The sequence below is a fragment of the Sciurus carolinensis genome, chromosome 8 (assembly GCF_902686445.1).
Source record: "Sciurus carolinensis chromosome 8, mSciCar1.2, whole genome shotgun sequence".
NCBI classification, from domain to species: Eukaryota; Metazoa; Chordata; class Mammalia; order Rodentia; family Sciuridae; genus Sciurus; species Sciurus carolinensis.
Genome location: NC_062220.1, coordinates 89,537,803 through 89,551,675, shown reverse-complemented (window position 1 = coordinate 89,551,675; position 13,873 = coordinate 89,537,803). Strand labels below are relative to the sequence as shown.

General features: G+C 52.8%; 1 protein-coding gene across 2 annotated transcripts in view; it reads left to right on the top strand.

Annotated features, from left to right (window-relative positions):
- Window positions 1–13,770, top strand: part of Crhr2 (corticotropin releasing hormone receptor 2) — a 47,482-nt gene extending 33,712 nt beyond the window's left edge. Inside the window, exons 8-13 of one of the 2 annotated variants that reach the window (XM_047561234.1) lie at window positions 521–581; window positions 3,214–3,286; window positions 9,654–9,739; window positions 9,951–10,086; window positions 10,505–10,546; window positions 12,242–13,770. In XM_047561234.1, the coding sequence (XP_047417190.1) occupies window positions 521–581; window positions 3,214–3,286; window positions 9,654–9,739; window positions 9,951–10,086; window positions 10,505–10,546; window positions 12,242–12,382 (539 nt within the window). In that variant the 3' untranslated portion in view covers window positions 12,383–13,770. The remainder of the gene's footprint in view (window positions 1–520; window positions 582–3,213; window positions 3,287–9,653; window positions 9,740–9,950; window positions 10,087–10,504; window positions 10,547–12,241) is intronic. The other variant, XM_047561233.1, reaches the window with a different exon arrangement.
- The last annotated feature ends 103 nt before the right edge of the window (window positions 13,771–13,873 follow it).

Below are 13,873 nucleotides of genomic sequence, written 5' to 3'. Positions count from 1 at the left end.
CTCCAAAGGATGGGTCATACCTAGCCCTCCTCCCTTGCCCAGAGTGACCAGTCCAAACACCCTTGTCTCTGGCTTCAGAAGAGAAACTGGCCAGGCCCAGTGGCACTCGCCTGTAATGCAGGCAACTCGAAATGCTGAGGTAGGAGGGGATCTTAAGCTCAAAGCCAACCTTAGCAACTAAGCAAGACCCAGTCTCAAAATGTAAAAAGACCATGGGCATCTTAATGGAGGAATGCACCCTTGGGTTTAATTTCCAATACCAAAGAAAAAAAGGAAAAGAAAGAGAGAAACAAGATGACTTTACCTCCCTGTCACAAAAGCACACCATTCCCTGCTTGGGAAAGATGGCTGAGAGAGGGAGCCATGAGCCAGGAATAGGTCATCCCTGGGTCGTGGATGACCTGCAGTTGGAAAAGCAGAAATATGGTCCCAGGCCCCTGTGGTCCCTTACCCTGAATCCTACAAGAGAGTCCCTGTCCATTTATGTGATCCCTGCAGCATGTGTCTGTCCTTCTTTCAGGCATCCCCTGCCCCATCATCATCGCCTGGGCAGTTGGCAAACTCTACTACGAGAATGAACAGTAAGTAGGACAGGCTGCCATGTGGCTTGTGGATCAGCACAGGTCAGCCTTGGGCTCAGACAAGCCATAGCCATGATGACAGGTTTTCTTTCCGGTTGTCCTGAGACTGGAAGAAATATACTGATTCCCAGGAATGCTTACGTGGTAGGTTTCAAGGCAGCTTTGTTGAATTCCGCGAGGCCCTGGGTTTCTTGAAGTGCCCCATCAGTGTGCCTCTTTTGGCCATTGGGATGTCTTCCTCCTCAGAGTTGGATGCAGCAGATCTGGCTAAGAATCTGGATGAGAACAAGGTCTCAGGGTTCTCCATCCAAGGCCATATCAATGAGCATTTGTTGGAGTCCCCCAAGAGCTTGCTTCTTTTCTTCTTTATTTGAAATTGTGTTTATTTCACTCTAATTTGTGTGTGTGTGTGTGTGGTTTTTTAATGTTGCTATGTGTGCATGATGGTTATACATAATAGTGGAGTTAACTCTGGCATATTCATATGCCTACAAAATAATTTGTTCCATGTCAATCCCCAATCCTTCCCCTTTCTCTCCCCTCCTCCCTCCCCTGGATCCCCTTCATCTCCTCTACTGGACGTCCTTCTATTTATTTGTTTTTTTTTTAAACTAGTGCATTTAGTTACACATAAAAGTGAAATTCATTGTGATACCTTCATTCATGTACATAGCATAATTTGGTCAACTGCATTCCACAGTTCCTCCCCTTCCCATCCCTCTTCATTCCCTCTCTATCCCCTTCCTCTACTCCACTGTTCTCCATTCCATTTTCAAGGGATCCCCCTTTCCTTTTTTTATTTCTCTCTAACTTCCACATATGAGAGAAAACATTTGACCCTGGACTTTCTGAGTCTGGCTTATTTCACTTAGCATGATATTCTCCAGTTCCATCCATTTACCAGCAAATGACATAATTTCATTCTTATTTATGGCTGAGTAAAACTCCATTCTGTGTCTATACCACATTTCCTTTATCCATTTGTTTGATGATAGGCACTTAGGCTGATTCCATATCTTGGCTATTGTGAATTGTGCTGCTGTAAACCTAGGGATGCATATATTGCTTAATATGCTGAATTTCAGTTCTTTGAGATGTATACCAAGGAATGGGATAGCTGGGTCATATGGTGGTTCCATTGCTGATCTTTCATGAAATCTCCACACTGCTTTCCAAAGTGGTTGTACTAATTTTCAGTCCCACCAACAATGCGTGAGTTCCCACATCCTTATTAACAATTACTATTATTTATATTCTCGCTGATTTCCATTCTAACTGGAGTGATATGAAATCTCAGTGTAGTTTGATTTGTAGTTCCCTGATTGCTAAGGATGCTAAACATCCTTTCATATACTTGTTGCTCATTTGTATTTCTTCTTTGGGAAATGTCTGTTTAGATCATTTGCCCATTTACTGATTGGGAATTTTTTATGTTTTTTGAGTTCTTTATATATTCTGGACATAATCCCCTGTCAAGAGTAGCTGGCAAAGATTTTCTCCCATTCCGTAGGCTTTCTCTTCACAAGAGCTTGCTTTTTGGCACCCCAGTCTCTGCCTAGGTGCAATGACCCATTCTAGGGTCCTTCCCACATCAGAGTCTGGTATGCTGAGCTATGGCCCAGATGACAGCTCTGCCACAGGCCAGCCAAGGAGCAACCAGGAAGTCAGCTGTCAGCAACTGAGAGAAGGGACCCATCAATCTCTGTGCAGATCTCCACAGCATTTCAGGGGCTGGAAGTGTTGAGGGGTGGGGGTAAGAATGGGGGTTAGAATTCCAGGAGCTCAAAGTTAGGAACGGCTTGTAAAGGTGAAAGATACCCAAGACTAGAAGGTCTGACTTGGTGGGTTTGTGAACTTCCTGTCAAAGGGGGTGTCCAAGCAGAGACCAGAAACTCAGGTGCTGGGAAGCAGTGGGAGAGGTTCCCATCTGAGGCTGGTATACATGATGACCTCTGAAGTTATGACAGACCTAACTAGGTCCTAAAGTCAATGGACCCTCCCTGAGGTCCAGTAGGTGCTGGCAGTGCCAGATAGAGACCTGGCCCAGCCCTGTCTCTGGACTCTCAAGCTTCTCCCCAGCATCCCTGGAGAATAAACCAAGCCTTTGGCAGCCAGTGAGGCCAGCCAGGTAGCAAGCTCCTTTTGCTAGGTACAGGAGGCTGAGTTCAAGTCCTGAAAGACCCACCTCAGGCAGGAGGAGTCTCCACCTCCACATCTGTTGCTTTGTGTAGCTGAGGGTCTGGAAGGCAGAGCGGCAGGTTCTGAGCAATGTGGGAGCAGGCGGCACAGGGCAGGTAGGCCCTAGGACACTGAGGGGAGCCCAGCTCTCTCTTCGTTCCTGTGCTCCTGCATGCCCAACCCTGCACCCCAATGGGATGGGGGACTGAGGAGGAGACTCCAGACTTTCCCTTGGTCTGGTTGGGAGATCAGACCCATCATGTAGAGCAAGAGACAACTCCAGGCCTGGCCAGGCTGGTCAGTGGGGCTGGGACTGTCCTCCAAGGCTTTCTGGGAAGGGGCAGCCCTGGAGATGGGGCTCAGGAAGGGTCAACCTGGAGGAGCTGGTTCCAGGTTGGGAGTGGTCCCCCTGGTACAGCTCAGCAGGCCATCGACAGCCACCCCATCTTTGCAGGTGCTGGTTTGGCAAGGAGCCTGGTGACCTGGTGGACTACATCTACCAGGGCCCCATCATCCTGGTGCTCCTGGTAGGTCCTCAGTGGGAACTGGGATGGGGCTGGGCACCGGGAGAATAGCAGAGGACCTACCCAAGCAGAGATGCTGGGAAAGATGTCACCTGGGCAGCCCCTTGCAACCCTGTACCTGGTACACACCACCCTGCTTCCCAGCACCACCCAATTCCCCCTTCTATAGGCTCTGGGGAGCCCTCTGCTCCTCTCTGGACCTCAAACTCTTTCTCTGGGTGGAGGCAGGGTCTGATTGGTGAATTTCTAGTACCATCTGCCATCTGACCTCCCCTTGCCAGGTACAATACTGAAACAACCAGGTGAACAGGCAGCTGGTGGCAAGAGAAGGCTGTGCAGCTTCTGTGCAGCCCAGACCTGCATTCCTCTCTGCCCCCAGCGACCCCCTCCGGGGCACCGCCCACCGCCCCCAACCTGGAGCAGCAGATCCCAAATGCAGCATAATGAGCCATTGTTCCTTGTCCAGCTCCCGCCCTTTGCTGAATGTATTGGCATCTAAGGTATAATTGCCACCACGTCTTTAATCCACAACGAGCTTTAATTAAGATAGAGTTTAAGCAGAGGCTGCTGCAGCAAAAAGAACCCATTATATATCATACATTTAAAAAAACATATAAAAAAAAACCCATAAGAAATTGGCATTTACGTAAGACTTATTTCAGGCACGGTAATTTCAGGCTCTGGTATGTACAGGCTTCCTTAAAGGGCCACTGCACCTTCTAGGAGAGCACAGTCCTCCTCTTGTACACAGCAGGTGCCCAGTGGGGCTTTCTTTTGTCTACCATGGAGACAATTACTGTTTATCTCTTCTATTTCCTTACTCTCCTCCCTGTTGCGAGTTCCAGGATTCATTGGACCCCATCTTTGGAGTGTCCTTGATGTCTGTAACTGATGATGACTAGGAAGTTTTCTCACCCACTGCCTGAAATTCCACTGTCAGGGCTTCACTCACGTCAGAGGCGGGAGCCAGTCCTTGTCAGAAGTGAGTGGGGGAGGGATGGTCCTTGGACTCCCAGATACAGTGATGCGGTGAGTCACTCACCCCTCTGTGTGAATGGAAACCCTACAAGATCTGTTTCCTCCCCGCCTGCTGCTGAGGACCCATTGCATGAGGATAGATAGGGCTTTTGATGAACTGAGACCCAGCCAAGAAAGGCTGATCCGGGCTGAGCCAATGGTAGCGCCCTGCCGTAGGGCTGTTGGCCAGGTAACAAGGAATGGGGAAGTAAGCTGTGCAAGGGCTATGTCAAGACCCAGCTCCCGGCCTTCTTGAGCATGCCCCCTTCTCTGGCATCATGCCCACCTTGCTATTGGACCCAGCTATTTGCACAGATAAGTGTTTCCATGTTCCAAGCTGAGCCTTCCACAAACCCTGTCTGCATTACCTCCAATCCTCACATCCTTGATGCAGGACAGCAGTAGGAATTAGGCTCCCCCAAAACACAGAGAGGTGGAATGATTCGCCCCAAGTCCACACTCAGAGCTGGTGGAGCTTTGTGCGGCTGGGGCAGGTCTCTTCTCTACTCACCCACCTCCTGCCTGCTGTCCTCCTGATTGGAGACATGCTTGGCATTCCTGCCTCTTCACCGGTTCACAGCTACATTTCTGCTGCTAAGAGACGCTCATTTATTTCTGGTTCTGGGAAGTGAATTGGGTGGTTGATTTGCAGGAAGCCTGACTTCCGACTGGGTGTTGTCATGGGAAAGGGATATGGCATTCATCAGGCCCGCCCAGGGCCAGAGCCTTCCATGAGGATTCCACACATGCTGACCCTCACTCAAGACAGTGGTTTATCCTGGCTGGACAGATAACGAAGCAGGAGCTCAGAGAAGTTAAGCAACTTGCCTAAGGTCACATAATGCAAATTGGAACCATGTCTCCTTCAATGGAGGTTCCCCTGGGGGACATTAACACCCCGCCCCACATACACACACATACATTTCCTTTTTTTTTTTTTTTGGTACAGAGCATTGAACCCAGGGACCCTTAACCTCTGAGCCACATCCCCACCCCTTTTTCATATCTTATTTAGAGACAGGCTCTCACTGAGTTGCTTAGGTCCTCAATAAGTTGCTGAGGATCTCGTGATCCTCCTGTCTCAGCCTCCAGAGTCTCTGGGATTATAGGCATGCACCACCATGCCTGGCTAAAATCCCAAATTTCCAGGCCATCCTGTTTTCATTCTGAGCTAACCCCTGTGACACCAGAGAAAGCCTCAGACTGGCTACTGTCCCTTGCAAGTGACCAAGAGCCCAGGGGACCCAGGCTGGGCTTCTATAGTGTGCGGTACATCTGGTCCATCCTGGGTGATGCCTGGGCTCTGAATGCATGGTGGCTTGTAACAAGCACCCAGGGTTTTTGCAGTGTATACCCTGGTCCCAGGCATGGTTAGCTGCTGAGCAGGGAGGTGAGCTGTCTGGGATTTTTCCGTGGTCTAGCCAGGGCTCTGCATGTAGTAGGCCTCAAGATTTGGGCCTTTGAGGCTTCGCCTGCCAAGAAAATGCCCATAGGAAGGCAAAACAAGACTTCCCATGAGGACCAGTCTCTCAAGGCCTGTGACTACTGGGGCATTCCCAATTTCATCTTGAGGGATTCCTGTAATCAGTCACCAGGCTCTGCAGATCCATGGGGGGCAGAGAGGTGTGTTCCTGGTGAATGCTTGATACAGGGAGCTGGAAGTTTGGCAAGTGTGAGGAGGAGGGCCTGAGACATGGTGCAGAGCCACAGCAAGCCTGGTCAGGACCAGGACAGAGCCAAGCAGAGGACCTGTCCAAGGCCTGGGACCTCCTCACCTGACCTGGTTAAAGACAGCAGGGATTGAGTCTGAAACCACATAAGGAAAGATAAGCCAAGGCACCTGATCCATCTGTCCGTCTGCCTCCTTCCTCTTTCCCTTCCTCCCTCCCTGCCTCTGAACACAGAGGGGCTCCAGCAAGCACGGTGCCTCCACCTTCCTGCAGGGGCTCGTGCACTGAGGGTTAAGAACCAGGGAGCTGGATCTATTTTCTCCCCCTGGGTGGTGGCAGGTAGGCAGGAGCTGTGCAATGCTTGGTGCCCCTGGGGATTGGGATGTGATCCTGAGGGATCTCTTTGCCGTCTTGGTGCCTCAGTTCCCCTCCTGTAACACAGGGGTGCTATTTCCTGCCACACAGGATCACTCTGAGGACTAGCGGGCTCCAGACACGTGCTGGTGCCCTTGGGGCTCTGCCTCAGCAGCTCCTGCCAGCACCTGGAGCCACAGGTTCAAGACCCTGTGCTGATGACCCCCAGGGCCTTCCTGAACTCAGACCTATAATGCAGACTGACTAGAAATGCCCTGTCCCAGGACCCGGCAGGACCAGCACCTTGTCTCTGATTCCTTCTGTCTAGCCCTACATTTCCTCGCACCCTGCAGGAGAAGCTGTGTCATGGGTATAAGGAGAAGACTGCCAAGCCCATTGCCTCTGCTCAGATCCTGACAGCATCCCCCACCAGCAGTGTGGCAGGGCCAGTTATTTAGCCCACTGAACCTCAGTTTGCGCATCTGTGGAGTGAATGGTTGTACTTGCCTATAAAAGTTACCTACTGAGGAATAGAGTCGTGCAGTGCTTGGCAGAGTACCTTGTGCTTGGCTAGCCTCTGCAGGCCTGTCCTGGCTCGGGAGGATAGGTCTGAAATGTCCAAATCCCCACTCAGAGATCACATGGCAGCCCTGACCAACACCACCTGTCAGGCCTGGATCCCGCCAGGCCCAGCACACACCTGCCTTGAGCCTCATGGGAGCAAAAGCTGGTCCCCTGGGGAGGACAGAGGTGCCAGTCAGGGCTGAGCCACCAAAGCAGAGTAAGGATAGATGGCAGTTTGCACAAGCAGAGCCTCTCAGGGGAAGCTTCTTCAGGTGGCTGGTCTCACTGGTACCCCACCCCTGCTGTAGTCTCAGAGTAGTCCTGTGGGCCACCCTAAGGACATTGTGTGTTGAGTAGGAGGGTCCTGTGGGGACTCACCGCCAAAGGAGGTGACCTTTCCTGTTCTGGCTCCCAGGTGATTCCACCACCCTCCTGGGGCTGGTCTCTTGATCACTGAAACAGCACCAGCAGTCATACTGGCCACCATTGAGGGCCCTGGCTCCTCCCACCCTGGCTGTTCTCTCCTGACTTTGTCTTCCTGGAATACTCTCCCCACCTTCACTGGCTAGCACTGCCTCATCTTCAGTTCTCATCTCACTTGCCACTTCTCCAGGCCCTTGGGAAAGATGCAATTCCTCCCCATACCCTTCCACCCCCAGCCCAGCCACAAGCCCTCTGCAAGCAGGAGCCATGCCTATATATCTATTTCCCCATCTTTGGTGCCCAGCACAGAACCCAGCAGGTGGTAGGTTGGGTTATTGAATGGAATCATGATTTAATCAAACCAGAAACCAAGCTAAACAGAGTTAGGGTACAATCACCAGTGCACACTGAAGAATCAGGATGGTTTACTTTTGGAGTGAGGGTAGGGCAAGATGACATCCAAGAATGGAGAGCCAGAGAGCTCCGCATGGACTGGGGTCAGAGGACTTCCTGGAGAGGGAAGAAAGCTGATGCAGATATTGCAAAGGGGGAGGCTGAGAAATAAGCTCATAAGGAAAGAAGGACTCAGGCTGTGTATACCTGGCTGAGACAGGATGAGGCAGCTTCACTGACTGCCTGTCTAGTGTGAGGTGAGGACAGATCCTGCCTCCCAGAGGCTCCACACTAGACCCTGCCTGTCCTGCTCTTGCCTCAGAACAAGGAATAGGACCCTGTAGCCAAGAGGTGCTCAGTGACTACTCATTGGCTGAATGAATGGATGGATAGACAGATGGAAGAACAGATGGATGGACCACAGTGGATGGATAATTGAGTTAGTGAGTTAAATACTATTTAATGCAAGGAAATGTGATAAAAATGAGAATTTATTTTGATTCTAATAGTCTACTCTCAGAGAAGCCAGGAAGAATCAGAAAAGAACAAGTTCTTTGTATCACATAGGAATGACCTATGTGTCAAGGTGACATATGCCCCTTTATCCAAGGGAGTAGGTCAGAAACCCAGGAGCTGGAAGTTAGGTGCTCCCTAAGCAAAAGCAGGCAGCCATCCATGGGCAGCATCATAGGCCTCCCCAGGCCCCTTCCCCTGGGCTCATCAGGTCACACACTGTGATGTGAGAGCAACTGGCCAACACTGAGGGAGGGTCTACCCCTCCTGTCTCTCAGTTGCCCTACAGCTTGTGGGACACTCTGAGGTCATAGGGCTAACAGTCCCACCATGTGTGCCCATGACCCCAATGGGATCTGAGCTATAGGAAGATTAGAAGGATCCAACCCAAGAAGCCATCCATGGTCCTGATAGACTCTAAACGTGTGTGCATGCACGAGTGTGTGTGTGTGTGGTTGCACACACATGGGCTGATAGGCATGTCCCTCTGGCCTGGGAGCACTTTCTGAAGAGTCCAATGTTGGGGCTGCACATGCTTGTCCCTACCTGCTTGCATCTGGAGTCCGATAAATAGAAACACAGGGAGCACCCATGTCCCTACGTATAGAGGGCACACTCAGACAAACACACACAAACACACAGGGAACAGACCTACTCACTCCCAGCACAACGTACAAAGGGATAGCACAATGCCATAGGAACCAGACAACAGAACAAGCCATGGAGGCCCCCAGAGACAGGAAGCTGACTTAGGAGCCCAGCAGATCAGTTGGGGCCAGAGGCCGGGGGTTGCTCTGATGCTGAGGGAAGGCTAAAAATGAAGATGAACGAGGCCCTTCCAGAAGCCTCGGAGCCGATCTGACAGCCCATTCATCTTGCTGGCCTGGGGATGCCAAGGAAGCCTCTGCAGTTGCAGGGTGCAGGGTGGTGAGAGACCATCCTCCGTTGGGTCACAGAGTTTGAGTCTCTCCATCTGCCTGTCCACCCCTGCCCAGGGTGGGGCTGATGGGACTTCAGGCCAGCTAGGAGCAGTGACAGTGCAAGGGACTCAGAGACCCTCAGTCAACAACTGGGGACCCTGTGGCCAAGAGAGGCAGGGACTCAAGCAGACTCCAGGGCCCGACTCTTATGGGGTACCCGAGTGGGGAGGGACTGGAGCTTTCCCCAGAGGGGCAGCCGCTGTGCTCTGGTCCACCACCTTTAGAAGCTGCCTTTCCTTCCTTGGGGCTGGGGGCAGAGAGCAGGTCTTAGAGGAAGTGATGGCGCTCCAGGTCCCAGCCAGGGAGGAGCAAAGGCTGTGGGGCCTGGGCAGGTGCTGGGTGATGGGGTGTGTTCCTGGGAGGCAGGGGTTCGCCGGGTTCCAGGGGGATATGGAGCCTCTCAGCTCAGCCCCACTCAGGGGCCTTCCTTTCTCCCTCTTGCCTTCTTCCTTCCAGATCAATTTTGTATTTTTGTTCAACATCGTCAGAATCCTAATGACGAAATTACGAGCATCCACCACATCAGAGACGATCCAGTACAGGTACGTGAGTAGCTGGGTGTCCTGACCCTGGCAGTGGGGAATGAGGAGGTCATCCGGGCCATCCCCCTGCTCCTGGCAGAGCCCTCTGTGCTCACCCAGGGAGTTGCTCCGTCTCCCAGAAGCAGAACTGGCAGAGCGGCCCCATCTTCCGCCTGAGTGGGGCCCTGCCTGCAGCGTGGACTCAGGACTGTCATCACCCTCTCACCCCCAGGAAGGCGGTGAAGGCCACCCTGGTCCTCCTGCCACTGCTGGGCATCACCTACATGCTCTTCTTCGTCAATCCCGGTGAGGACGACCTGTCGCAGATCGTGTTCATCTACTTCAACTCCTTCCTGCAGTCCTTCCAGGTGGGCGCCCCAGCTGCAGGGGGCTCTCCTGACCTGGTCGCTCAGACACAGGGACTGGCACACACACTCAGAACCCGCCTGGCACCAGATGCCAGCCTAGACAGAGCCCTGGCCCCGCCCATCGTCCCCACCTCAGGGCGCAGGCATCCCAGCACTTCCTCTGAAGAGTCAGAGTGGCTGCAACCCTGACACTCCGGGACAGGCCACCAAATGTTGAGGAGCTGGAATCCCAACTCTAGGCCAGAGACCGGCCCTCACTCAGCATGGCCCCTGGTGAACCGTTCCCCAAGGGATGCAGCCCTGTCCAGCTATGACTCCTGGGGTCCTGGGTCAGTGTGCCCTCACCTGTCCCCCACCCCACCCTCCAGGCAGAGTGCCTCCTCACCCAGGTCCTGACTACTCCCTCCTTCCTTCCTAGGGTTTCTTCGTATCTGTCTTCTACTGTTTCTTCAATGGAGAGGTATGAAATGGGGCCCTCTGGGTAGCCTGGGATCTCAGGGTCCCCAGACCCCACTGCGGGGTGTTTTCAGTCAAGCTGCCTAGCCCTTCAGGAGAACCTGGTCCTTGGCTCTGCTCAGTTCTGCCCCGGAGGAAGGAGGGGAAGACCTTGGGCGAAGGAGAACAGGATTCCTTCTGGCCTGGAGCCAGTTTAGAAGGTCAACTATGCAGGCCAGAATAACATGCCAGGTTATGCCCTTGTATGCCTATGTATGCCCTTGGGGAGCCAGGTGAGCAGGGTGCCCAGGCTGCAGGGTTTCAAGGAAAACTGATGCCAAAGCAGAGATGTCAACAGGAAGCTTCCAGAAAGAGGTGAGGCATGTGCTATGCAATCACTTCTTTATGGACTCAGATGAGAAGAGCACATTACCCCCACCCTCCACAGAAAAGACCACATATCCTAGACTCTGGGGGTGCCAGGCAGCAGGTAAAACCTGGCTATCTAAGAAGACCCAGAATCCCAGTGAGTCACCAGGGCGATGCGAATCCAGCCAGTGGTGGGTGAGGATTTGCAGCAGGTTCTGCAGCACAGAGCAGACACACCCTGAGGCCCGAGAGCTTCCAAATACCAAACACAAGTGCTCTCCTGAGGGCATTTGGCCTGCAACTGCAGAGGATGGTGGGCATCTACGCAGGCTGTGCCTGTCAATTAAAGATGGGCCTGGATGCAGAGCCCAGCAGTGGAGTCTGGCTCTGCAGTCTGGATGGCAGGGAAGAAGGAGCTGCTGAAGCAAGCAACAGATGTTTTTGTCTGTTGGTACTGGGATTAAACCCAGGGGCACTCTACCACCGGGTTTAATCATTAATTATATTCCCACCTTTTTTTTTTTTTTTTTGAGACAGAGTCTCACTAAATTTCTGAGGCTGGCCTTGAACTTGAAAGCCTCCTGCCTCAGCCTTCTGAATCTCTAGGACTACAAGCGGGTAGCACAGTGCCCACCTGACAATGGATGTTTATATAACATTCTGTTCTGACCATATGCTGGGCTGGAATATGAGACATGACCCATTTGACAGATTTTCCCCTTCCAATACAGACAAAAACAGATCCAAAGAGGCTTAGAAATAAAAGGAGCGGTTCTCTTTCTGTTTCGGGCCGTTTGCACTTGGCTGTGCTGCACAGGGAGGGTGAAGACTATAGAGCAGGGGATGACAGTCCTTCCTAAGGAGGAGGAAGCCAGGTGTGTACACTAGGGTCACTTCCCAGGCCTGAGGGGCTAGAGCCCCAAGTAGGCTAAAGGGGCTGGTCTACAAAACCTTTGTCATTCTTTTATTTATTTAGTTGTAGATGGACACTATACCTTTATTTAACTTATTTATTTTTATGTGGTGCTGAGGATCGAACCCAGTGCCTCACATGTGCTAGGCAAGCGCCCTACCACTGAGCCACCAACCCAGCCCCTCTGGTCACTCTCAAGGTGGCAGAGTGTCCAGAGGAAACTGGACACTTCAGAAGAGTAATGTGGGACAAAAGAAGTGTGGGGTCAGGTTTCTCCAGAGAGTGACAGGGGAGTCCCCAGAGAGAGGCTGCAGCGAGGAGGCAATGGGGTTGGGGAAGGCCCTTGGTTTTGCCCCTCTTCTTTGACAACTCGGTGAGGGGTCAGGAGCCAGGGGCCAGGGACAGCCTGGTGGGCTGCTGAGACTCCCCTCCCTGCAGGTGCGCTCAGCTGTGAGGAAGAGATGGCACCGCTGGCAGGACCATCACTCTCTCCGGGTGCCTGTGGCCCGGGCCATGTCCATCCCCACGTCACCCACAAGGATCAGCTTCCACAGCATCAAGCAGACAGCCGCCGTGTGACCCCTCTGTCACCCATTATCCATCACTCCTCCACCCTCGAGGCAGTTTCCCCATGCCCCTCCGTCTTCCTCCTCTGGATCCTCTTGCCGTGCAGGCACTGGTGGTGTAGGAGAAGCGGGGAAGAGACCAGCTCTCCAGCCTGGCAGAAAAGAGAGGGTGCAGCCATGGAAGAGGCTCTAAGGAACCGGGGCCGCTGAAGCCACAAGCCTCCTGCAGGAGGGAGAAAAGGGATCCAGCCTCTCTTGCTGGATCCTCACTATAGCTCCATTCACAGATGAAGAGACTGAGGCCCAGAGCGGGAAAGGGTCTGACCCAAGGCGCACAGCTGGTTACCCGACTCATAGTACCTGCAGCAGGGGACGGGCTGGCCCTGCTCACTGCCTTCCGCCTCCGCACTCAGGGGCGCCCTCTGCTGTTGGAGAAGTCAAAGATCAATTCAGCTGGCTTCGTCCCAGGGCCGTCAGCTAGGGAAGCCTCCCCTGTACCCTGCCCCTGTCCAAGCTGTTCCTCCACCACCTTCCCAGCTGCTCTGCCCCTTGGGGCTTCAGGAAGGTTGCTAACTTCTGAGCCTCATGTCCCCTCTGGAGAGACTTTTCTCATCTCAGTGCTCAGTCTGGGGTGTGGAGGGGCAGAGGGGAGGGTCAGGCGGTTGCACGGGCAGCCATGCTCTGAGGTCAACCAGATATACAGTGGAGGACAAGACGGGGAGCAGGAATGGGGAGATGCGGGAGGAAAGAGCAGGTGGAGACAGTCAAAACCAAAGTTACGTCTTTGGTGACTGGAACTAATCCCCCAGCCACTTCTCAGATAGGGCTTCAGCCCCCACCCCCAACCCCAAACAGCATCTCTACTCTCTGTCAAATAAACCATGACTCATGAAAATGGCCTCCCTTAGGTCAAGTGAGAAGGCCTGGGAGGGGTGTGGCCAAGGATGGGCATTGGCTCTGCAGGGCACAGCCAGGCCCACCCTCAAGAGTGGAGATGCTGGCCCCAGCCTAGGAGCCCTACCTCTCTGACCTGTCATAGGACTGGTATCTTCATGGTCAAAGTGCCTGCAGGTCCATTCCTTCCCTGTCACTCTCCCAGGCTAATATCTGTGTCTGGCCCCAACCAGAGGCAGTTAATTCAGATAAAGGAGGTACACAACTCGGCCACCACAGCAGGGCTGAGCCCAAGAGCAAGCGTTCTGGAATCCACAAGGTAGGGTGGTCACAGCCCCTCAGACCCCATAAGCAACAGCCCGCAGGGCAGTTTCCAGGTTGGCTCCATCCCTGTGCCATTCCGGGAGGCTGGCATGCATCGAGGGGAGGGAAAGCTGCCAGGTCATTGGTTCAAGAAGGGGTTTTGACTGTAGGTATCCCCACAAAAATAAATTTTGAAAAATTACATATTCCATCTTGTACATTTTTAATTTGACACTTAATAAGTTTTAAAACATTCCAAGGATGTGATTTCTGGCATCTGGTAAATATTTACGTTTTAAAATCAAAC